This window comes from Musa acuminata, chromosome BXJ2-2 (assembly GCF_036884655.1).
Source record: "Musa acuminata AAA Group cultivar baxijiao chromosome BXJ2-2, Cavendish_Baxijiao_AAA, whole genome shotgun sequence".
Lineage (NCBI taxonomy): Eukaryota > Viridiplantae > Streptophyta > Magnoliopsida > Zingiberales > Musaceae > Musa > Musa acuminata.
The window spans coordinates 18815729-18842846 of NC_088339.1; the positions used below are offsets into that span (position 1 = coordinate 18815729).

The 27118-nt window shown below is 41.0% G+C and overlaps 1 protein-coding gene across 1 annotated transcript; it reads left to right on the forward strand.

Annotated features, from left to right (window-relative positions):
- The first annotated feature begins 277 nt into the window (after nt 1–277).
- Nucleotides 278–25953, forward strand: LOC135605208 (COP9 signalosome complex subunit 3-like). The gene is made up of 11 exons (XM_065095011.1): nt 278–503; nt 1285–1400; nt 1521–1767; nt 5040–5097; nt 5174–5263; nt 19318–19380; nt 21959–22048; nt 22373–22531; nt 22612–22733; nt 25458–25530; nt 25598–25953. The coding sequence occupies exons 1-11, from the start codon at nt 304–306 to the stop codon at nt 25625–25627; spliced, it is 1248 nt and encodes a 415-aa protein (XP_064951083.1). The 5' UTR covers nt 278–303; the 3' UTR covers nt 25628–25953.
- The last annotated feature ends 1165 nt before the right edge of the window (nt 25954–27118 follow it).

A 27118-nucleotide genomic window follows, 5' to 3' on the forward strand; every position in this document is an offset into this window, starting at 1 on the left:
CGAGTGATGAATTCTTAATCATGAATTCTTCGAATCTAAAAATCATATAACTTCAATTACGACTATTCACTTTTCCCAATAATAATTATATATTATTTTATAGAAAAAAAGGGACCAAACCAAATTTGACCGGTTTGTTAGGTCAGTTAGGTTCGCAGTTATGTTTCGAGACCGACTCTGCTTAGTCCGGTCACTAAACACGTGCTACGTTTGGTGATCTCCCCAACTCGAACCGGACCGTCTCATGAATCGGTCCCGTAAGAGTGTAACGCGCGCTCTCTCTCGCGATGGATTTTTTTGTCGATGGGGCAGGTACGGATGGAGTCGGTTGAGGCGGTGGTGGCGCACATCCAGGCGCTGTCGGGAAGCCACGAGGAGGTCGCCGACCTCCATTCCCTCCTCAAGCAATCGGAGGGCGCACTCCGCTCCCGGGCCGCCCGCCTCGGCCCGTTCCTCCATCAACTTGACCCCTCCGCCCACACTCTCGGTTACCTCTTCCTGTTGTAAGCACTGAGAGCCTCACCAATCCTCTCCATCGGTTTCTTGCCTTGCCGTTTGGTTTGGTTTGGTTGTTGCGCTACACGTCTGATTAAGATGTTTTTTTGGCTCAGTTTGGTCAAGCGGAAAGCACTGTTGTGTATCTTGAAGCATTGCTGTAAATTCTTACTTGTTTATAAGGGCCTTGCCATTGCGATAATTAATGGGATTATGAGTCGATTGGGCACACAGACTGGATCGAGGAATTTCTCCTTCTATCATTATATTTCATACATGAGTTAATGCATCCTCCCACTTCAAAGAAAAAATAAAGAATGATCTTCTTTATCATAAAAAAATCTTGATTATCATAGTGTATAAGATGTGGGAAGGGCCTCAAAGGATGTCAATGCCGCGAGAAAAGGCTGTGATGCGCTCAACAATATAAGTGGAAGATGAAAAAATTTAAAAGGTTGTAGTGATTTTGATGGATGGATGGATAATGCTAGATCATGATGATGTTTCAAAAGGGAGACAAGTGTTGATGGGTTACACTGTATAGTAATTTAGTTGGTTAAGTTTGCTAACTCTTTCAGTTGCTGTCGTGGTTTAGTTTTAAATTGACTAATGTACTACCTTGAGTTTTGTGTTTGAGAGTTTATAAGATGGGTGCTTCAATTTATGACAACTGAATCAAATCATTTGTATCCCATCGTTTTCAGCTTTCCTGAGTTTTCCTAGTGCTGACATCCTCTTTCACTTGATGAAAAAGTTTATATTCACTGTTTGTCATGTTTGGCTTGACAGGGAGGCATACTCATCTAGGCCAATTTCAAGGGAGCAAGATGAAAATTTTCTTCCGTTTATAGTAGGATTTGTTAACTCATGCTCGGCAGAACAGATACGTTTGGCACCTGAAAAATGTATGATTTGTGATGGTCTCATTGCCAGCCAGCTGATTGTTATATTATTATTAGTTTTGGTGCTTTCTTCATTATAGATGGTTAGATATGTCTAATGCACTATTTATTTTTTGTATGCAGTTATTTCTGTTTGCAAGAGTTTTAAGGATCAGGTTATGCAACTTCAAGTTCCCATACGGGGAATAACTCCCTTGCGAACAGCTATTCGTAAACTTCAGACCTCCTCAGAGCAGTTGACAACTTTACATTCAGATTATCTTCTTCTCTGTCTGCTAGCAAAGTTCTATAAAGCTGGACTAAGTATTTTGGATGATGATATATTTGAGGTTGATCAGCCGAGGGACCACTTCCTCTATTGCTATTATGGGTCAGTGCCATATAATACTTGTGTTTATAGGCTATGTCTTTGTTTCTCAGTAAGTTCTGATAGTAAAATGAATAAAGCTTAACTACTTGTTCTGGTTACTGACAGTTAGTTACATATTGCAGTCTGGATCCATGTTTGACTTACTAATTTCATAAGGAACATGATGGCCTGAAAGTTTAATTTAGAGGAAATGACTTCAGATCTCCATGTCACAGTCTAAAATTAATAGATGTTGACAGTTAGTTAGCATCCTATCTATGGTGTAATGATACAAGTCATGCGAGGATGGTTTCATTGTATAATATATTCTCCTTTTATCATTAACTTGATTCTTCTCATGTTTGCTTTATAATTTAAACCCCAGAATTATACAGAACAACAATGATAAGCAGTAAACCAATTTTTTGGGTTTTAATCTGAGGAATTTGATGAAAAAATTGAGATGATGTCCTCATTATTTATTAATGAATTATTCAAATTTTAACCCCAAAATTAAGCTGTTTGCTATGTATTTTCTTTGTATCATATGTGTGTAATTATGGATACAGAACTTAGTAGCATTTTAATATCCATATCCCAATCTGTAACCACTATTAAATGTGGATGCAAATACAGTTTTTCCAATATTTGATCTGTTTCCACTCCTACAAAAGACTGTTAGGTACTACCACAGGTTATTTGTTGACGTGTGTCAGGTTGTTCTACACTTGAAAATTAGTGGTAGATTTGGCTTCTGATTATTCTGGATGTTTTCTGCCCTCAGATTATTTCTTCAAGTTAACAGTAGTCCATACTGAATTTTCCTTCTCATTATTCTAATTTAGGTGCATGGACATGTCATACAACAATAGTATTGAGTCATTATGTCCCCACTATTTAGGGTCAGCTTCGTAGACGTTCTTTGCCATTTGGTTGTGTAATGCAATAACTTTAGTAATTCAAAGGCCAATTATATCTCTTTTTATTATTTTAATTCTTGTTAGGGCTACACTACCTTTCATTACATTATTGATTCTAATCAACTACAACAACAACTAGGTTCGTAATTTCGTATCGTACCGGAGTATCGAGTTCAACTCAGTACGATACAGTACGAGTATACCGAGCGGTATGTCCAAGTGTATTGCTCGGTATATATATATATATACACAAATATATATACACACACACACAAACACACACACACACACACACACACAAATATATATATATATATATATATATATATATATACACACACACACACACACACATATATATATATACACATATATAATAAAAAAATTCAAAAATAAAAGGAGAGGCGACGTTGCCTTGTTTCTTCTGCTCGGTTTCTTCTCTCCACGAAGCCTCGGCGGTTTCTTCTCCCCACGAGAAGTCGCCGTTGATGCTTCGGCAACATTGCCTCATTTCTTTTGCCTGCATGGGGAAAAGAAACAGTTTCTTCTACTTGGTTTCTTCTCCCCACGAAGTCTCAACGGTTTCCTCTGCTCGGTCTCTTCTCCCTGTGAAGCCTCGGCGACGTCGCTGAGGTTTCTTCTCCCCATGCGGGTGAGGAAAAGTCGCTGATGACGCCTCGCAGACGAGGAGGAGACGACATATCATCTGTGGCGTTTTGCAATGGAGGGTGGCAACGGATCGGGATCGTCGAGGGAGAGTAGCGTCGGATCTTCAGGTTTTCCCTTTTCTTCTCCCTCTTCTTCCTTCGATCGTCATCGACCGATTTCGGGTGGTAACGGGGTGGAAACAGCCCCAATCGACGGTATCGTCCGACAGCGAGTGGTCCGCATACCGGTTTGCTGGCAAACTGGTACGTACTGCCCGGTACGAGTGGTATCATTCGAAATTAAAAACCTTGACAACAACAACAAAGTTGTAAGTCCTAATTATTTGGGGTTGGCTACATGGATCTTTTGCTACCATTAAGATATATAAAAATCCATATGTTTATTTAAGTTTAGAGTACTTAAATATGTATTTATAATTTTTATTAAAGTATTTTTATATCTTTTTCTACCTCTCCTCGTATATTGGCATTAATCATTTTACCTCTTTTGACTATCGTATTCGGAGGTCATCAAGCATATGCTTATATCTTGTTAAATGATTTTCTCTTATCATATCCTCTATCAAAGTGATACCTAGTTGTTCACGAATAAAAATATATATTTTTTTATATTTCCTGGTAACACCATATATTCATCTCGACATTCTCATTTCAGCAACATAAAATTTTTGTATATGTTGTTTCTTAACTTCCCAACACTCATATTCATAAAACATTATTGGTCTCACAATTATCTTATTTTTTTTTTAATCTCAAAGTTATTCAATGATCATATAAGACTCATGATGTCCCTTGCCATTTTAACTTTCTTGTTTTTACTCTATGAATAATATCTTCGTCGATCTCTTCATCTTGTTGAATAATTAATTCAAGACACCTAATGTTTTTACTTAAAGAGACTTCTTGTCCATCTAATTTAACTATATTCTCCTGGCTATTTCAAGAATCACTAAAATTATATTTTATATATTTTGTTTTAGTTCTACTTAATCTAAAACCTTTAGTTTCTAAGGCTTGCCTCTATAGTTTAAGTTTATAATTAATTTTATTTAGACTCTCATCAACTAAGACAATATCATCAACAAATAACATACACCAGGAAGATCTTTCATGTTAGTGACTAGATCACAATATTTGCAGCTTTTTTATAAATAACATAGCTATCATGTAAGTAACATAGCTCAAGTTGTAATTATGTAAGGGAGGTCTATCATGTAAGTAATATAGCTCAAGTTTGTAATTAATTCCACGTATACTCTTATCAACTAAGACAACTTTACCAGCAAATAACATACACTACTTAGGGAGGTTTATCATGTGAGTAACTAGATCACAATATTCCAAAATAAGGTTTATCATGTAACATGTACCTTTAGTTGATCCTAATTAACCAACAATGCTTAATCACAATGTTTGTAGCTTCTCTTTGAACTTGTCCTTGTCCTCTTAGATGATTTTCTATTTTACTTTTATTGAGGCAACACCTAATTGTTCTTGAATTAAAAAACAATGATCGCACAAATCCCTGATGACTCTCTCTAGGTTAACAACCCAATGTTTACTCTGGATAATGTCCTTATTAATCTATTCTTTTTTTTTTGGAATAATAGATAAAGAATTTCTAGTCCATTTGTCATAACGGCAACCTCATTTCTTAGTATTTATAAAAGTGATTTTTTGACTATTTTAATTAATATTGTAATAGGGGAATGATAAATATTGGATTAAAGCGTTTTCGGAAAGCTTTGGGGTGTCTTCATAATGTATGTAGATGGTACACATAACTTGATATTAAATTTTCTTTTACACAAGTTTTGCTGAGTGATGTTCTTTTACCAGGTTGTTACTGCACCAATGGATGCTTTGAGTGTGATAGCTGTTGAAGCATATAAAAAGTACATTCTGGTTTCACTTATCCTTAATGGACAGGTGTGCTTGTAGTATTTCATGATTTTCCTGAGCCAGTGGTAGAAAGTTTCAGTGAGTTTGTCGAAATATTTTTATATTAGATTAAACATGGGATTTCTAGATGGCTTTGATCTTTAGCAGATCTTTTACGTTTATACTAGGATACTGTTGAATATGTTTTGTACATGGTGGCCATCACTTGGTTTGTCTTTCAACTGTTATAGTATCTGGAAGCAACTGAAACCACTACATGTGGTTGAAGTGAATATTAAAGCATGGTGATTTTTGTTCTGCAACTGTGTACATGAAACTGATATATAAAAAGTTTTTTTTCCTGTTTCTACATCATTCTCTTTGCTTTATGTCATATAGAGTTCTCATCCGTGGAATAACATTTCTAAAACAAATACTATCACAAATGAAAGCTAAACTTGTATAACTGGAACGAAAAGAAATTTGCTTCTATAAAAAGAAAAATTATTTTACTGATGTATGCATGGTTAAAGCAGATATACTAAGGTATTTTGGGTGTTTGCAAAATTGATCAACGTAAATTAACTATGATTTTTTTGTTCTCTTAGAGGAAGTCCTAGCTGGTTTTAGCAGATGAGATGAAAACTTTATTTTCAGTGATTTGATTCATCCATTGGAGAATTTGATTATTTTGTAAATATAGAATGCGGACATGTGATTTGTAATCAAATTTGCAGTCTGTTACCTTTTTAATACAAGAGGTCTACTATAGCTATTTCTAAATTTATATACACAGTTGTTATGTCGGCCATGCTTTTTGAGTGTTGGGTGTTTAGAACGCAACATGTATAAAGAGTTTGTATAATGTTGACGTTGATGTATGGAGTTGATAGAAAATATTAAAAATAAAATGTTTTAATTCATAAATAATTAGGCCTAGTTCATTCCGCTTTCTGATAGTTATTTTAGTGATTAAAATAATCACATCATCATGTGAGACACATAGAATTGGTTGTGTGAGGAGAGTAAAAGAGGCTTAAGAGGGCTTTATTTAAAACTACAGATAGAGATTTGAATGCTTGAGTTATCCGATGACATTGCCATGTATAAAGCCTAATGACAGGAAAAGATATATATTATTCCAGATGGTTGGAGCATTATGGTTTGGTGGTCTTGTTTCCGTTTGTGTCTAAATTTACATCATTTTAGTTTTTTATTATTTTCTTCATAAAAAGGTTTTAGGTTGTAACAGTCAATATTTGTGTTACATGAAGTAATAGGAGATCTGGATTCTCTTCAATATTTATTTGTTTTAAGATTGTTATTAGGCTATGATATATCTATTTTATTTTTTCATTAGGTCAGTGCAAACTGTTATGAATCTGCTACATATATGGACCATAACTTTCTGATAGAACATATACTCAACTGGTTTTTTTATCAAGATATGACAACCCATGAAGAAATATTGAGACACAGAATTCTTTAGAATTTTCATAGTTGACAAGCAACAGTGCTAGGGCCCTAAAAATTAGAAGGGATGTGAGAGGGAAGAGGCTTACTAAAGTCCTGTGAGTTCTTGTATTCCTCATAGTCTGATTAATTGTTCATATTACAAATATCAATGTTTTGCTTCATTTTGCCTATGGTGGCAAAAGGCACTGCTGAATTTAAACGAGTCTTAACTCTTAAGGTTACTCTGACAATTTAGAGTCAGAACTCAATAGATGTGGCTATATATAGTTACTTTTGTATGTGATTTTGAAGCATGAAAGACGAGGAACTGATCTTTGAAGGTTCTTTTGTTACCATCCAAGAAATCAGCTACCAGGTTGAAGGTTAAGTTATGCTGGATTTTGAAATTTTATTTGCTATATTGTAAGTTACGCAGGATTTTAAAATTTTATTTGCTATATTGTTAAATCATTCAGCATATCTGGCTTCTACCAGTATGTTATGGAAGTATTGTTTTGCGCACTATGGTTCATCTGGCTTCCAGCTGTGACAGATGTCATTGGTTTCTAGACCTTCATTGTGTTCATTATAAGATGTTTCTTTAGAAAATGATTTTCTTTTACATTATTTTGTTTTATGTTTCTCCAAAAGATTTCTAGCTTCTATGATGCTACAGTGTCCAATAATGTTAGTGCTTGACTTAACAACAATTAGTGTGTGATGATATCTATTAATTGTTTGATGTGATTTTTTTTTTCCAGTTTTTCAACCATTTGTTTTCCTTAAGTAGTATTTTGATCAACTCACAAGTCTAAATGTTGATTCATTTATCATTTTTCTTGATGTGTCAAACTGTAACCACCCCTTTCTGAGGCCAAGATTCCTAACACTTGTACTGCAACATATTGTTTATTGCTAGTTTGTCACTTAATTTTATTTGGCTTGGTTCCTTGTACGCTTATGTTTCCCATGGCATTTTAGTTTTAGTTATTGACATTTGTCAAAATATAACTGCTTAAATTTGTAAAGAAATATATTTCATTTTTGAATGTATGCAACTTGAAATAATGAGCTGGTCAATGCAATTCAACTTGCAATTCTTATATTTATTGTGCTTGGCTTTGTGCTTGCCCACATGTAGCAACTGAATGTCTTACCTACTTGTAGCTTTGTATTCATAGTGATGTTTAATCCCTAAATATTTGTGAATTATTTTGAATTAATTACAGAGTTAGGTTTTCTACTTTTGATGTACATTAAATTGTGGAATGTTTGGACTTTGGACCTCGATATACGTAAAATTTCCTGTCATATAATCTTGGAGATACTAGGTTGTAGATCCTGTATACTTGGTTATGACTTTATGGAAACCTTCATAGTTCATACCATGAATATGACACTTTATTACTGTGTATATCAATAGTATATATTAAATTTTATGATACATGATGTGTTTCTTAACTACTAGGAGTTTTTGGAAGGGCATCCTGTACTTTTCATACTAAAAAGTAAAAATTAAAGAATGCAATTTTGGATATTGGACCCATATCAGTCCATGACTGGACCAATACAGGCCTGATCCATGCCGGTGTACTAAGGACACAGTACACTCACATGTGCCATGGTACCATTTTACTGGTGGGGGTGGAAGGGAGGGAAGAAGGATGTAGGAGAATACTAGGCAGAGGAGGAGATGGAGGAGGGGGAGGGGAGGAACAGGAAGAAAAATACTGGTCTGACGACAGTGGGCTGAGGTGGTCTGGCGATGGAGAGAGGAGCTAAGAGGGTGACGTAGGTGGTAACAGCAGGGCTGGGGGCTGCTCGTGAGCCCTAAAAGCTCCGTTGCTGCTTTGATAAAACACAAAAACTGAGCAGCTGTTGCTTAAAAGAAAAGGATCGGACCGTTCAAATGAAGGTGGACCACATCCTAGTTGATGCCCGACTTGACACGGACTTAGCTGGTTTTGCCTAAGTCGTGCGGCACCCTTGCGCGTCCGTCCGCAAAGGTCAGCCTCCCCGAAGCCTCCCATTGTCCCTTAGGACCAACAAAAGAGAGAACGGGTTAAAGAGAACGCCTCAAACGGGATCCACAAGCAAACATGTCCGAAAAACACTTCATAGACAAAGCAAATTACAAACAGACTTTACAAGCTCTGAACAGTGGCACAACAAAGGGTAAAATGGTCCATTACAGACCGAAAAGCTCTCGAGCGTGTCCACATGACACAATCTTTATTTACAAGCCTAAAGAGGCCACCAACCCAACTAAAATGGGACTATTAAGCCTTCGGCCGCCCCTTTACATTCTGTACAAGGCATGAACATGCCAAAAGACACGGACATACATAAGCATTACATCAAACACCTTGTTTAGAAGTTTGTCCGTGACATTCTCCCCCACTTATCCCTTCGACGTCCTCGTCGAAGCCTTTGTGAACACTGCAACTCTTCGCCTTTGCTAAGTCTTCAATCTTCTGCTCCAGCTGCAATGCGCCTCCTGGCTCCCAGCTGCTCTCCGCTGCTGTTTTTGAGTAGTCGAACCTTTGATCCGCCATGCTGCTTCAACTCGCCAATGACTCTGACTCTGGTGTGGGGTTGGCTGAGTTGTGTTGATCCTCGTTGATTCCTGCGGATCCACCAAATGAAGGAAAAGACCATTCTTACTGCGCCAGTTTCTCAAAATTTCCACATGCTGCTTGAACTGGGTGGATGCTTGTTGGAGCTTTAACGAGCATCGCCTCACAAACTTCTGAAGTTTTGGGTCCTTCCTCCACAAAATCTGCTCATTGACTCTTCTTTCAGTTAGTTGTCACATCCAAGTAGGTTCGTATCACTTCCGCTTTCGATTGGCATTTCGTTGGGAAATGAAGCGAACAATCTACTCTCAGTAGCACTGATCACCGTTGGTGAGGATTTGACAACTATTGTCTTCCATTATCTTCGAAGGGTCTTTGAACTTGTGCAGAGCTCCTCTGCTGGATAGATAAGAGAACTGGGGTACTCGGTTTCGCCCATTCTCTTAAGAGTTGAGAAGGCAAAGGTTACTTGACTTCGCCCGCCTCCTCGAGGTTGTACTTCATGCATCGAGCTGGTTACTGGCCTTCGCCTGCTCTTTGCTCACACTTCTGAAGCACTTGAAGTGTTTGCACTCCTTGCGTTGAGTTAGATACTATGATTCACCTTCTCAATGCCATTGAACTTCTGGAATGCAGGAAGTTTTCACCCCAACTTGGAGTAATTCTCTGATAGATGAGGTCGCCTCTGGGATTGTACCGTCTTCTCCATCAACCCTGCCGCCTACTCCACTGAGTAGCAAAGGTACAGCACCACGTACTGCCTGCTTCGTTCCTTGGTCGTGCACTCTTGCATGACCCGAAGTCCTTCACTTACGGCTATCTTGATGAGAAACTTGTTGACACCGGTCTTACGAAGTTTCTTGGCCTCTGCCCTTCAGCCTTGTCTCGGTACTTGGAGATTGCCTCTGCATGCTCCACCTCCTCGGCCCCTTTCACGACCAAGCGCTCTCCCTCCGTGAGAGCAAGGGATCAATGACTTTGACGGAAGTCCCGCCTCTGCGGTACCATGGCGCTGCCATGCCCATGGCCCTACTATCCGTCGTCTCGCATCTACATCCCTTTTCTTCACAATCAGTAGATATGCCTTCGTGACACTCCTCTGAGTCCACCTCCATTCTCACTGATTGCTTGATTTTGGGTAGCTAAGTCCCTCTGGACTTGTCGTCGCTTCCTCGCCCCTTTCGACCTCCTGCTTCAACACCTCTGTGTTCTCCAAGCAGTCTGTTTGGTCGATGGAAATACAGACTACAACTCCCATGCATGGCCTCTGCCATCACATTGTAGGGTTTGCACCGATTCTGTTCTCCTTAGCTTCCTTGGTAGCAACGTTCGCTTACTCGACCTTGTCCTCTGACTTGTCGGGCTCCCTTAAGCGAATATGAGCTCTGGAGCAGTCCAACTCTCCAGCTGCTTCGATCATACCTCTGCATGATCAAGTCCCTCTCATGGGACTCACTGGTACTTGCATTCGAACTTTTCCCTTGGTGGAACCCAGCCCCCATATGCTGATGACCAAGGTTTTCATCCGATGCAAAATTCGGTGCACGCCCGGAAGACCCGCCTCTGCGGTACCATGGCCTTCACTCCTTGAATCCATAGCCCTTCTTGCCGTCGTGTTGTTCACCAAAGCGGAGCTCCCAGTAGCTCCCGATCATACCTCCATATGATCTAGTCCCTCCCGGGACTGTGTCGTGTGTGTCGCATTGCCACGAACTGTTCCACCACGATCCGCTGCACCATGTCGCCTCCTGGTGACATCTCCATTGCATTCTGATCCTTGTGGAATAAACTCGAATTGTGAACCCTCCATGTGTGGCCTCTGCCAATACATCGCAGGGTCTCCTCGACCTTCGATTTTGTTCGCTCCTTTGGCAATCGACCTTCATCCACCCACTCTTGGGTCACACCTAGATGAAGCACCGCTCTAGGACAGTCCGTCGCCTAGTAGCTCCCGAAGTCCACCGACTTCGCTGTAATTTGTGCGCCATTGCCTGGATCCTGGGCCTCTGCCCCTACCAGCACAATCTCCACTGCGCACTGCTTCCTTCATGGCAACTTGAATGGCAACACTGTGGCATATTCTTCAAGAGTACCCGCCTCTGCGTCCTCTTGCCCCGTGCTAAGGCCTTCTGAACCCAACTTCGCCTCCGCAAATTGAGTCGCCTTAGTTCCTCCATCAAATGCTCCTCCGAGATAAGGTGCATGTGCCTAGAAGCTCCCTTCGTCTTTGGCACCATGCAAGATGAGTCCGCTCCGTCAGAATGAAGGACCCATGGAACAACATGATCCTACTCTTGCCTCTGCAAGAGTTCATGTCTTTGACCTCTGTCTAAGGAAAGCACTGTGCTTCTGCTCCATGTTCCAACTTCTCTGCTGGCTCCCTTCATGCGGCTTGGGTACTTCACCAAGTTACACCCAAGTTGCTCCGCTCCTCGTTTTTGCATTGAGTCGATGGTGGCCCTCGTGCCCACCATTCCACGGGTCAGCCCTCCCTTGAGTCCGATCTCCACATCGACTCCAAGTGTGCCTTCATTTAAGTTGCTTTGGGTCGCTCCCCCACTTGATCTCGCAATGCATCCACCAATGCATTCTCTCAAGCGAGATCATGCGACGACTCCTCGCCGCTTGCTCAGTCCATCGAGCTTCGTGGAGTTGTTGTTTTGTTGAGGTACTCCTCCTCCACATGTGCAGTCCGTCGCACATGATTCTCCCTCTGGAGAGCCGGGACTTATCCCTCCTGGATAACTATCCCATTTGAGCAACATCTCTCTTCGTTTCGGAGACCACCATCCCCTTGGACTACTCCGATCTGCTGAACAAACTGTGCATTGTTCTGCCTCTTGCAAACGCACTTGCTAGATTGCGACTCCACGTCAATGCAGCCCCCACTGCACCCCTCAAGGCCTAGCAACATGCTGAACTCATTGCACACTTCAGCCTCCTACGGACGTATCCTTCGCTTGCCAAAGAGAAAGTTTCAATGCTCCATGGTGCCGAGTCTCGGTCGCCTTGGGATGGCCACGAACATTCCGTCGTCCGCATACAAGCCCATGCATGAGTACCAAATTCTTCGAGTTAGCAATTCCCCTCACCTCTGTGAGCTTCGCATAACTCTTTTGGTCGTTGCGCAACTCATTCCACCTTGCATGGTCTCATTCTTGCCAAGCGCCTCGCTTGCCTAGAGCACCATCAAGTATAGTTGTCAACGTTGAGCCGTAGCTCAAACTCAGCCATCCCAACCTTTGTGCGCTCCAAATTTTTCCAAGCTTGCCTGTTCTCGTGGTGCCTCTTGCGCGAAGGGTTGGCCAATCCTCTGAATGCCAATTTCAGATGCCCGCTCCTCTGAGCGACTCTTTTCCCTACATCTCCATGCCCGTTTTCCCTCAAACGGTCGCGCGTTGCTGACTGCCCTTAACGCAGTCCCGCTAGGTCCCCCACGTTTGCATGTCAAGTGTTTCTATGAGTGCTTGTCCCGCTCTGATACCATATGACACGGACTTAGCTGGTTTTGCCTAAGTCGTGCGGCACCCTTGCGCGTCCGTCCGCAAAGGTCAGCCTCCCCGAAGCCTCCCATTGTCCCTTAGGACCAACAAAAGAGAGAACGGGTTAAAGAGAACGCCTCAAACGGGATCCACAAGCAAACATGTCCGAAAAACACTTCATAGACAAAGCAAATTACAAACAGACTTTACAAGCTCTGAACAGTGGCACAACAAAGGGTAAAATGGTCCATTACAGACCGAAAAGCTCTCGAGCGTGTCCACATGACACAATCTTTATTTACAAGCCTAAAGAGGCCACCAACCCAACTAAAATGGGACTATTAAGCCTTCGGCCGCCCCTTTACATTCTGTACAAGGCATGAACATGCCAAAAGACACGGACATACATAAGCATTACATCAAACACCTTGTTTAGAAGTTTGTCCGTGACAGACTGGTAAATACCTATCGGTATAGACCAGGTTAGGTGAAATTGAAGTCCTTGCTAAAAATGTCCTAGTTAAAGTTTGCTTATTGATTAGTAATTCTAGGGGTATGGTCCCACAAAATAGTCAGGTGGGTGTATAAACAACAGCGATTTAAAAAGCGTTATGTCACGGATAAACTTTGAAACAGGGTGTTTGATGTAATGCTTATGTATGTCCGTGTCTTTTGGCATGTTCATGCCTTGTACAAGCATGTAGAGGGGCGGCCGAAGGCTTAATAGTCCCATTTTAGTTGGGTTGGTGGCCTCTTTAGGCTTGTAAATAAAGGTTGTGTCATGTGGACACGTGTGAGAGATTCTCGGTCTGTAATGGACCATTTTACCCTTTGTTGTGCTACTGTTCAGAACTTGTAAAGTCTGTTTGTAATTTGCATTGTCTATGAAGTGTTTTTCGGAGATGTTTGCTTGTGGATCCCGATTGAGGCGTTCTCTCTAACCCGTTCTCTCTTTTGTTGGTCCTAAGGGATAATGAGAGGCTTCGGGGAGGCTGACCTTTGCGGACGGACACGCAAGGGTGCCGCACGACTTAGGCAAATCCAACTAAGTCCGTGTCATATGGTATCAGAGCGGGACAAGCACTCATAGAAACACTTGACATGCAAACGTGGGGGACCTAGCGGGGCTGCGTTGAGGGCAGTCAGCACACGCGCGACCGTTTGAGGGAAAACGAGCATGGAGATGTAGGGAAAAGAGTCGCTCAGAGGAGCGGGCATCTGAGATTGGCATTCAGAGGATTGGCCAACCCTTCGCGCAAGAGGCACCACGAGAACAGGCAAGCTTGGAAGAATTTGGAGCGCACAAAGGTTGGGATGGATGAGTTTGAGCTACGGCTCAACGTTGACAACTATACTTGATGGTGCTCAAGGCAAGCGAGGCGCTTGGCAAGAATGAGACCATGCAAGGTGGAATGAGTTGCTCAACGACCAAAAGAGTTATGCAAAGCTCACAGAGGTGAGGGGAATTGCTAATTCGAAGAATTTGGTACTCATGCATGGGCTTGTATGCGGACGACGGAATGTTCGTGGCCATCCCAAGGCGACCGAAACTCGGCGCCATGGAGCATTGAAACTTTCTCTTCGGCATGTGAAGGATACGTCCGTCGGAGGCTAAAGTGTGCAACGAGTTCAGCATGTTGCTAGGCCTTGAGGGGTGCAGCGGGGGCTGTATTGACATGGAGTCGCAATCTAGCAAGTGCGTTTGCAGGAGGCAGAATAGTGCACAGTTTATTCAGCAGATCGGAGTAGTCCAAGGGGATGGTGGTCTCCGAAACGAAGAGAGATGTTGCTCCAACGGGATAGTTATCTAGGAGGGATAAGTCCCGGCTCTCCAGAGGGAGAATCATGTGAGACGGACCTCACATGTTGAGGAGGAGTACCTCAACAAACAACAACTCCACGAAGCTCGATGGACTGAGCAAGCGGCGAGGAGTTGTCGCATGATCTCGCTCGAGAGAATGCATTGGTGGATGCATTGCGAGATCAAGTGGGGGAGCGACCTAAAGCAACTTAAATGAAGGCACACTTGGAGTCGATGTGGAGATCGGACTCAAGGGAGGGCTGACCCGTGGAATGGTGGGTACGAGGGCCACCATCGACTCAATGCAAAAACGAGGAGCGGAGCAACTTGGGTGTAACTTGGCGAAGTACCCAAGCCGCATGAAGGGAGCCAGCATAGAAGTTGGAACGTGGAGCAGAGGCACAGTGCTTTCCTTAGACAGAGGTCAAGGACATGAACTCTTGCAGAGGCAATAGTAGGATCATGTTGTTCCATGGGTCCTTCATTCTGACGGAGCGGACTCATCTTGCATGGTGCCAAAGACGAAGGGAGCTTCGGGACACATGCACCTTATCTCGGAGAAGCATTTGATGGAGGAACTAAGGCGACTCAATTTGCGGAGGCGAAGTTGGGTTCAGAAGGCCTTGGCACGGGGCAAGAGGACGCAGAGGCGGGTACTCTTGAAGAATATGCCACAGTGTTGCCATTCGAGTTGCTATGAAGGAAGCGGTGCGCAGCGGAGATTGTGCTGGTAGGGGCAGAGGCCCAGGATCCAGACAATGGTGCACAAATTACAGTGAAGTCGGTGGACTTCAGGATCTACTAGGCGACGGACTGTCCTAGAGCGGTGCTTCATCTAGGTGTGACCCAAGAGTGGGTGGATGAAGGTCGATTGCCAAAGGAGCGAACAAAATCGAAGGTGGAGGAGACCCTGCGATGTATTGGCAGAGGCCACACATGGAGGGTTCACAATTCGAGTTTATTCCACAAGGATCAGAATGCAATGGAGATGTCACCAGGAGGTGACATGGTGCAACGGATCGTGGTGGAACAGTTCGTGGCAATGCGACACACACGACATAGTCCCGGGAGGGACTGGATCATATGGAGGTATGATCGGGAGCTACTGGAAGCTCCACTTCGATGAACAACACGACGGCAAGAAGGGCTATGGATTCAAGGAGTGAAGGCCATGGTACCGCAGAGGCGGGTCTTCCAGGCGTGCATCGAATTTTGCATCGGATGAAAACCTTGGTCATCAGCATATGGGGGCTGTGTTCCACTAAGGGAAAAGTTCGAATGCAAGTACCAGTGAGTTCCATGGGAGGAACTTGATCATGCAGAGGTATGATCGAAGCAGCTGGAGAGTTGGACTGCTCCAGAGCTCATATTCGCTTAAGGGAGCCCGACAAGTCAGAGGACAAGGTCGAGTAAGCGAACGTTGCTACCAAGGAAGCTAAGGAGAACAGAATCGGTGCAAACCCTATAATGCGATGGCAGAGGCCATGCATGGGAGTTGCAGTCTGTCTTTCCATCGACCAAACAGACTGCTGGGAGAACACAGAGGTGTTGAAGCAGGAGGTCGAAAGGGGCGAGGAAGCGACGACGAGTCCAGAGGGACTTAGCTATCCAAAATTAAACATCAGTCAGAATGGAGGTGGACTCAGAGGAGTGCCACGGAGACATATCTACTGATCGTGAAGAAAAGGGATGCAGATGCGAGGAGACGGATAGTAGGGCCATGGGCATGGCAGCGCCATGGTACCGCAGAGGCGGGACTTCCGTGAAAGTTATTGATCCCTTGCTCTCACGGAGGGAGAGTATTTGGTCGTGAAAGGGGCCGAGGAGGTGGAGCATGCAGAGGCAATCTCCAAGTACCGAGACAAGGCTGAAGGGCAGAGGCCGAGGAACTTCGTAAGACCGGTGTCAACAAGTTTCTCATCAAGATAGCCGTAAGTGAAGGACTTCGGGTCATGCAAGAGTGCACGACCAAGGAACGAAGCAAGCAGTACGCGGTGCTGTACCTTTGCTACTCAGTGGAGTAGGCGGCAGGGTTGATGGAGAAGACGGTACAATCCCAGAGGCGACCTCATCTATCAGAGAATTACTCCAAGTTGGGGTGAAAACTTCCCGCATTCCAGAAGTTCGATGGCATTGAAAAGGTGAATCACAGTAGCTAACTCAACGCAAGGAGTGCAAACACTTCAAGTGCTTCAGAAGTGTGAGCAAAGAGCAGGCGAAGGCCAGTAACCAGCTCGATGCATGAAGTACAACCTCGAGGAGGCGGGCGAAGTCAAGTAACCTTTGCCTTCTCAACTCTTAAGAGGATGGGCGAAACCGAGTACCCCAATTCTCTTATCTATCCAGCAGAGGAGCTCTGCACAAGTTCAAAGACCCTTCGAAGATAATGGAAGACAATAGTTGTTAAATCCTCACCAACGGTGATCAGTGCTACTGAGAGTAGATTGTCCGCTTCATTTCCCAACGAAATGCCAATCGAAAGCGGAAGTGATGCGAACCCACTTGGATGTGACAACTAACTGAAAGAAGAGTCAATGAGCAGATTCTGTGGAGGAAGGACCCAAAACTTCAGAAGTTTGCGAGACGATGCTCGTTAAAGCTCCAACAAGCATCCAACCAGTCAAGCAGCATGAGGAATCTTTGAGAGACTGGCGCAGTAAGGATGGCCTTTTCCTTCATCTGGCAGATCCGTAGGAATCAACAAGGATCAACACAACTCAGCCAACCCCACAACAGAGTCAAAGTCATTGGTGAGTTGTAGCAGCATGGCGGATCAAAGGTTCGACTACTCAAAAACAGCAGCGGAGAGCAGCTGGGAGCCAGGAGGCGCATTGCAGCTGGAGCAGATGATTGAAGACTCAACAAAGGCGAGGAGTTGCAGTGTCGACAAAGGCTTCGACGAGGACGTCGAAGGGATAAGTGGGGGAGAATGTCACGGACAAACTTTGAAACAGGGTGTTTGATGTAATGCTTATGTATGTCCGTGTCTTTTGGCATGTTCATGCCTTGTACAAGCATGTAGAGGGGCGGCCGAAGGCTTAATAGTCCCATTTTAGTTGGGTTGGTGGCCTCTTTAGGCTTGTAAATAAAGGTTGTGTCATGTGGACATGTGTGAGAGATTCTCGGTCTGTAATGGACCATTTTACCCTTTGTTGTGCTACTGTTCAGAACTTGTAAAGTCTGTTTGTAATTTGCATTGTCTATGAAGTGTTTTTCGGAGATGTTTGCTTGTGGATCCCGATTGAGGCGTTCTCTCTAACCCGTTCTCTCTTTTGTTGGTCCTAAGGGACAATGGGAGGCTTCGGGGAGGCTGACCTTTGCGGACGGACACGCAAGGGTGCCGCACGACTTAGGCAAATTCAACTAAGTCCGTGTCAATTAGGCGCCAAAAGGCGCCACGGTCTAAAAACGCTCGAGGCGCTAGGCGCTCGCCCGAGCGAAGTGAGGCGCTAAAATATAAAAATATATAATATAATTAATAAATATAATTATTTAAAATTTTAAATAAAAATATGTTATTAAATTAAGAAAATCTAAGATACAAAATCATAATGTACACTTGCTATACTATATACAGTTAACAATAATTTCAAATAAATAAAAATTAATAGTATTAAAATCAAAATAATAGTGTTATACTGTATACAATTAACAGTATACAGTATAACAGTATATTGTTAACAGTATATAGTATACTGTTAATAGTATACTTTCGATTTCGAAAAAGGAGAAGCGAAAGAGAGGAGAAGAGTGTAAGGGAAGACCGAGGGTGCTGAGAAAAGCGGGAGCGACAACGGTAGCGGCAACGACGAGTGACGACAGTGGCAGCGGCAACGGTAGCAGCGAGCAGCGACAGAGGCAGCGACAACAGCGAGCAGCGGCTGCGGGAGCGGGAGCGATGAGCGGCAGTGGCAGTGAGAGTGGCGAGCGGCAACAGTGGCAGCGGCAAAAGCGAGCGGCGACAGTGACAGCGAGCAACGTGAACGGCGAGCAGGGTTAGGGTTGGGGAAGTCGCGCTGATATCGGTGCTTTAGTTTGTTCGATTGAACCAACTAAAGCACTGAAGATCGAATCAGACCTAAACCGCTGGTTCGGTCGCCTGGTTTAACCCAAGCGCTCGCCCGAAGCGCCCGGTGCCTGGGCACGGGCGAGCGCCTAGGCGGTGCCTCTTTGAAGCGCGCCGCCTGGAAATGAAGCGAGGCGCTTGGGCCTCGCCTCGCCTCGCCTCGCCCGAGCGCCTTTTTAAATCACTGATAAACAAATAGTAAGTTTACTGGCCATATGCTTCTTAAAGACAACTTTGTATCAATATATGTGCAAGGAACCTTGGAAGAACATATATAACAAAATAACTGCCTTTGGTACACATGAACTCAATGAACATAAAGAATAAGATCAATGATGTGTATAATATTTGTTTGATAAAGTCAATTTGTTTTCCATTGGCTGTAGCAATCATAAGGACACCATAAGTTGATAAATTATCTTCACTAGAAAGCAAAGTGCTCTGATTTTTGTTGTTTTTGAAGTTGTTCAAGAATACACAATATGAAGTTTTGTATCATTCAAAAAGAGACTCTTAAAATGATAATAATTTGTGTAATTGTTTGCTCAATTTTGTAATTGTATTAAAGTATTTTTCCTCACAAATGTGCTTTTGCACTGTCAATTCTGACACATTAAAAAAGATGCTGAAATGCGTACAGATGTCATGCCTGATATCTGTTTGTTCCTAATCAAAGCTGTCAACATGTTGATCTTGAGTTGAATTCAAATTACCTTTGTCAGGTTCCACCATTCCCAAAATATACATCTTCAACTGCTCAAAGGAATTTGAAGAGACATACTCAGGTATTTATAAATTATGGTACCTAGAAAATTAAACCTTTTGTTTCACTATACTCCGACAGTTTTTTTTTTGCTTGCTTACAACTTCAATTTCTTGGATTTCATTGTCTTACATCTTTAATGTGTAAACAAATTTGGATTCTTAAAGTTACCTAGTAAGTTTCTATTGGAACCTATAACTTTCTGAGCTTGCTGATCAAGTAGGGTACTGAAAAAACAGATTATTGAGTTTGGAAAGTATGAATAAAGGTTCTAAGTGGTAGAAACTCAGAAGCTTTTTTACACAGAATATAAGTGTTTGAATGATCAGATATCATTATGTTAACTAGTAAAAGGAAAAAAGCCTTACAATTATGTCTACTTATATAGTAAAATTCTCATCTCTTATCTTGAACCAAGTAAACAAACATATGATCATAAGATGGAAACATATGAAAACATATCTCCAACTTTGTTCTTTTCCTAGTAATCATTACCCCATGCACTGTTTTATCGTTCATATCTTTTTCTGTATGTGCCATTTATATTGCCTGTAATGAAAAGTTTTACATTCATTGATATTCTTTGAATAGTTCCATCTAATCTTTTTCAGATTTCCTTATGATTAAATCATCTAATCCTATTTGTGGAGCATAAGAATTTATGACAGTCAACATTTCTTCTCCTTGCACAAATTTTAATAATAAAATTCTATCGTTCATGTATTTACCTGTACCTATTTTTAAAAATCATTACTACAATAATAGTATAATACTTAATGCTTGCCAAGCTTCATCTTTGCTTATAGTATCAACTCCCTAGATTTTTCACTCACCCACTCAGTTTCCTCTAAGCAAACTATATTAGTTCTCCTTATCCATAACTTAAACCTCTTTCTTTTAAGTCTTCCTTATTCTGTATAGTTTATCTAATCCGATGGTTCTGAACTAATTACTTCTTTTATAGTAGCCCAAAATAGTTTGAGAACCCTTATTTCACACCAAATCTAGTTGCTGATGTAATGAGTCATTTTTAGATGGTTTTTAGTCCACACTTTGTGCTTTTGGGTGATACCAGAAATGCATTTAGCCCCATACTGAAATCAGTTTAGATCTATGTTTATTAGATCTGATAACAATTATCGCTCACAGACAGTTCAAATCTATTCAAAAATAGATATGTGGACTTAGAATTCAATTAACTGCTGCTTTCCTTTTCATCTTTGAATGTTATGTGGTAATATATGTGCATATTTGCATCGGTTGTTATAGTAGCTGATTCGCATTTGTGAAATAGTGTTGGTTTAGTACATTCCTATAGAACATGTTAGCCAACTCTTATTCAGCATTTCGGGTGTTTTGCTGTTAGTGTAGCTGGTTATATCTCGATGGAATTGCTTGGTTGCTGCTGTTTTTGCAGCTTCACGAGGACCTTCTTGGCTGATCATCTTTATTAAGTTACGGATGTCTCCAGTTTCCATTTGTTTTGTTTCCAATTGACTACTTTCTAGCACAAAGATCATTTTCAAACTGGAATTTAGTGGTGAAATATGAAGCATAACTGCTGTTACAATCCTGTCAAGCTCTTTGGCAAAACCTGAAGTTGCTTGATTGTGATTTCCTTTTTGCAGATAATATTTATGATTATGTTCTTGCCTACTTGGATACTAGTTTCTCCATACCTTCTGCAGACCCACTAGTTACATTATATGCATCTTGGCTGTGAAGAATACTTGAAATGTTGCATGGTCAATGAACGCCACTTTAGTTTTCTTCAGAGTTGAGTGCTTCACACTTCATGCTCTAAAGGGATCTTTCATTCTTGAGTCTGATTTTATTGGTTCCAATATGTTTTACTTTAAAGCAAGGATTTTAATTTCGAATGATACCGCCCATACCAGGTGGTACATACCAGTCCACCAGCAGATCGCGCCTCGTTATCGCCTGAAATCGATCGATAACGGTCGATTTTGACTGTCACGACCCGCTACTGGGCGGTATTAACTGTGGGAGAATAAAGAAGAGGACGAAGAAAAGGGAGAACCTGGAGATCCGGCGCCGCTCTCCCTCAACAATCCCGATCCGTCGCCGCCCGCCCTCGCGGCAGATGAGATGTCACCTCCTCCTCGTCTGAGGCGATGAGGCCTTGGCGTTGTCAGCGACTTCTCATCCGTGTAGGGATAAGAAGCCTCGATGGGGAGAAGAAACGAGATGACTCGACAACGCTGCCTCTCTTTTATATATATATATATATATATATATATATATATATATATATATATATATATATATATATATATATATATATATATATATCGAGCGGTATGCTAAAGCGTACTATTTGGTATACTCGTATCGTACCGTATTGAGCTGAGATCGAATCTTTAGTATGGTACAAAATTACAATCCTTGCTTTAAAATACTTGTTTGATTATTATGTCCATATGCATGCACTAATATTCTGATATTGTCTATAATTATGTTCGGCGATGCTCGTGGATGATGCTGAAATGCATTTTGTGAGCTCGTTGCTATGGCTATAGTGCATCTAAGTTTAGCAACATTTTGTAAATCCTAAGTACTTGTGGATTTTCTTTTGGCAGCCATATATTGATCTGGCTGATTGCTATGCTACTGGGACATTTTCTGAATTAGAGGCTTGCATCCAGACAAACCTAGAAAAATTTCAATCTGTAAGTATCTTATTTATTTCTATGTTGTCTACCATTAGCTAATAGAGTTAGACAATCCTTCTACCTTGACCATCTCAAGTCTCAGTATATAATTTAGTAATCTAGTTATACACTATGCTGATCGTGAAGCTTTCTTGTTATAATTCAGTTTTTCTTTTGCTGTGTTTTACATATGTGATTTAAGATTTATTGGTTTTTTTTATTTTGTTACCAGCATCAACATGCACTGTTATGGGCCACTTACACTGGCAATGCTTTCATAATAAGATGAATTCTCCCAGTGTGATCTCTGCTTCAATTTGACGTATATATCTTATTTTGCAGGACAGCAATGTTGGATTAGTGAAACAAGTTCTATCTTCTCTTTACAAGTGCAATATTCAAAGACTGACACAGACCTACTTGACTTTGTCACTGCAAGACATAGCAAATGCTTCCCAACTGAAGACCCCAAATGATGCTGAGATGCATGTACTTCAGATGGTATGTTTGGGCATTAATTGATTCTGTAACAAATAACAAGCATATTGGTGACTGCTCAGCAATGTTGTGTGTTTTTTCAGTTTCAGGATGCAGAGATATCTGCTTCAATAAACCAAAAGGATGGAATGGTCAGTTTCCATGAGGATCCTGAGCAATATAAAATTTGTGGTATGATAGAGCCTATCGATTCTTTAATCCAAAGGTATTTGATGAACTCTTGACTTTATGTTTGAACTCTTTCCGTTGCCATGTTTACGATCATTACTTATTTGTTCATGGCCTTTGTACGTAGCAAACATGTTCCAAGACCTTAAACTGTGATGATTATAAATCTTTGATCTGAGATACAGATGATGGTTTTCAATATGTACCTTAATTCCTCTTTTGCTCCTTTTTTACTTTGGGTCCAAATACTCTGATGCTCATCATTCCCTCTACTCTTCTCTCTATTATTTTGATTTCAATTTTGGTCTTACTTCAAGCTTACTTTTGCCATGAGAACCAAAGAGAAATCTTTTTAGTTTCCAAGATCTACATGAACAGGGCAAAATGCCTGCATGGATTGCATATGCAAATGAATCAACTTACAGGCTCATTGTAATATAACTCACCACTTTATTGTACCTCAAGTTTTGATTGTTCCAAATAGTGTGATGCTCATCAGTCCCTCTACTCTTCTCTCTGTTATTTTGATCGCAGGTTTGGTCTTACTTCAAGCTTACTTTTTCCATGAGAAACCATATTCCTAAGACCTACATGAATAGGTTAAATCATCTTAGCTCACCAGTTGGTGCCTGCATGGATTGGATATGCGGGTGAAACAACTCTGTTGACAGGCTCATGATAGAACCCTTGCAGATTCTAAACTTGGGGTTGATCTCTTTAGGGGATCGGCCTCCTTGGAACTCTATAGGGGTTCCTCCCTCCAAGTTGCTGCTCAAAGACCGTAGAAAAGATTCATCTATTGCTTATGAAAAGAGGTGGAATACCTGACTATTTATAGGGCTTCTAAACCCTAACTCCTAATAGGACTCTTACTTAAGACTCCTACTTCTAAACAATTCCTAATAGGACTCTCACTCAAGACTCCTACTTCTAACCAACTCCTAATAGGACTCCTACTCAAGACTCCTATTCCTTTACAACTCCCTATTCTTCTCTAAGAAATAACCTCCTAACCCTAGCCGGCCTCTTCACCTCTTTAATAGGGGTCGGCTTAGGTAGGTTTTACATGAATGTCCCTCTCAATTAGGACTCTCCTAGCTAGAGTCCTAACAGCTCATTATCCATTATTGCACCTCAAGTTTAAAATTTTTGGAGTTGGCTGCATCATTACTTTTGTCAGTTCTGGTTAGCCTTTGATATTCATGACTAATCATTTGAGAGGATTAAGCACTCACTCATCAGTGAGATTGTTGATCTATCTGGAATGCAACATGTTGGTAGCTGTTATTAGTTTCCAGTGTCTACTTAGGACTTCAGTTCATGTTCATAGCATTTGAACTATAGCACACATCTCGCAATCAACAATTTGGTGGGAGTTTGGGTAAAATAAGCTACATTTTTCCTGCTAATGGAAAACATATTAGGAGAAATTATTATGGTATTTCTCTCATCTGCCTATGAGAAGTCAACAAATGACACATTTATCTGTTTAATCTGTAAATTGCTTTTGGTAATCCTGAAGCTTATAATATATATTGTAAGAAAATAAAATATTCTTTTATATGATGACCACTTTATGTGGTTGATATTGACACTATCAGAATGTATTTGAGTTGACATGCAGTATCTCACTGTTAAACCTAATGTAGCTATATTTGGGTAAGGTTAGGTCAAATCATTTGAAGGCTTAGGATTAAGCCATTAGCATCAGCTTGCTTGTACTTTCGTAGCTTTTCTTGTGATTTTCTTCAATTTCAGTTGAAATTGGTCTTTGGAAAAGAAATGTCCTACAAATTAATGATCACCTGACATTAGAATACGGGAGAAGAAACCACTCATCAAGTATTTAAATCAGAGTCTGACACTTGTTTCAGTAATCTGAGTGATTTTCCGACCTATATCGTTTAGTATCATTGAGTAAAATAATGAAAAAGATAAAAAATGAATGGTATTTGTACCGATACTAAGCCATATGTTGGTATTGGTGGACTTGGTCGGACTGGTTAGTACCACTCGTATTCCATGCCACTGATTACAACTATTTTGCGGCATGCAGTGGATACATCTTCCATAGCCAAAAGTGTAAATAAACATGGTCTCACAGTAATTTTTGTGCTTCCTCTGTTCCACATGCCATATATAACTGATCTGGTCTTCTGATTTTTAGTTGCCGGTATGTATTAGAAATCCTCTCATGTGTGATTTTGTGGTAGTTCAGTATCTCATATGCTGTGAATGGAACATATGCAGAAGAATACTGTGATGACTTGATTTTATCAAACCAAATTTTTTCTTGTGACAACGGTAAGTGCTTGCTTGACATAGCCCGTGTCTCAACTAAATTTGTAAACTCTAGCAAGTGGAGTGCTTGGCTAATGAACCAGTTTTTCTATAGTCAGTAGGAAGAAAAGGTGAAAATCCATAGCTATCCTTGTTAGGCATCAACCCTTGTGCATCTTTCTATTGAATACGACATGTAGCAGTGCTTCACAGGTTGACAATGTAAGTGAGATTTAACATGGTTGCCATGTTTTATAGTTATATATGCCTTTAACACCTTGCACAGAGCTATTTAGGAGATAGAGAGGGTCCATGATGGTATTGATTCCCTTCGGTGCTTCATAATCTGTGGTGTTGATATTTCACGAGCTGAAACTAAAACAGATTATGTTGCTGTGTTACACAATCAGCACCAACTTTTTATACCTGAAGCACACAAGTTAAATCTAGTGTTTCATTGCTCACCTTTTCCTGAATGCAGATTGATGGAGTTGTCAAAGAAGCTGAGTTCATTAGATGAGCAAATTTCATGTGATCTTGCACATTTGACAAGGGTGAGTTTCATAATTCGATTCCCTTTTTAACTCTCTGGTTGCTGATCGGATTTTTAATGATATACAGATTGGAAAAGAACGACCAAGATTAGACTGATGAGTTTTATTCAGTTCCTCATAAATTCCTGTGAAAGGGGATTGCAGCACATCATTCTCGGGAAAACTTAGTTAGCCTAGCTAACTAGCGAGCTCTCCACTGGAACAGGAAGGTCTCCTTTGCTGTATTAGCGAGTAAATCATTCTAGCTACAGGGGAAAAGAATGCTTTGAGATTGCCATCTCATCAGTCTATCCTGCATCAAATATGGGCAATTTTTTGTGTTTCTTCTCAGTCCACAAAAATCTCCTTTTTTTTTTCCACAAGTTGGAAGAACCTGCGTTACTTTGTCTTGCATTTTTCTGAAAAAGAGACAAAAATATATGTTCATTTCATACATCACCAAACAGATGCTGCTTGTTGATTCTTAAAGCGCACAGGCTTTTGTATGTTAATATTTATCGTTCCAAGTTTATAGGACGTCTCCCAAGAGATTGGTTTACAAATGATTAACAGAAGGACGGTCTGATGCAAAGAGCTTCAAGATTTGAAAAAGGGTCAACAGAAGCTTTGCTTATGTCCTAAATTAGATATGGGCGAATTTCTGAAAAAAAACTTATTTTTGAAAAAAGTTTCAATTAGCATCTCAATTTTTAAAAAAATTTATAGTGTTTTTTAAATAATAATATATTCTTTGTCGGTTATTATCTTTGCTAAGCATTGTCACCCTTGTTAGATCTCATTGGATCTATACATTTTGTCTTCACAATTCTCACTCATGGCATAGATGATCATTGGTTCTTGTTATCCTACTTCTTCTCTCCTTTACTCGTCATACTTGTCTTTATCTTTCTGATTGTAACCTCCTCTACTTGTGTTTTTATCTTTGGTCGCTTGTGTTGTAAGTAAAGATGACAAAGGTAAAACATGCAAAGTCTAATGGGATAAAGGGGAGGGGAGTTAGGGTAGCGGAGGCTAATGATCATCTGTGTCATGGGTGAGAGAGGTGGGTGAGATGCACAAGGGAGTGTTTGCAATGACAAGATGGTGCAAGAAGGCAAGGGTGATGGTGTAGGATAGAGACAAACTATGACGAGTTTGATGGAGACAAAAGTGAAATGATCTTTTCCACGCAAGAAGAGGAGTTCCGTGAGAATATTTTTTAATTAAAAGTTTTATTTGGGGAGTTTGCCAATAAGATATCATAGTTTTATATTTTATTTGAGAAAATTAAACTTCCTACATATCCACATTAATAAAAAAATAGAAATAATTGATTTTTACGTCTTGCTAAGATGTCAAGGCGTCCAACTATTTCGTTACGTCAATAAGTGGATTATTTTTGCTGCTAATGTTATATATATATATATATATATATATATGTTATTTATTTTTATTATATAAAAATATATTCTCTATAACGACCTTTGTCTGATCACAGACAACTGTGTGCGACACCTCATCACGTTTGCCCCAGCTGTCCAACATGGCCGGTGGCACCGGGCCCACAGGAGGACCCACCAATTGGGTCGACACGGCGACCTCGAAACAA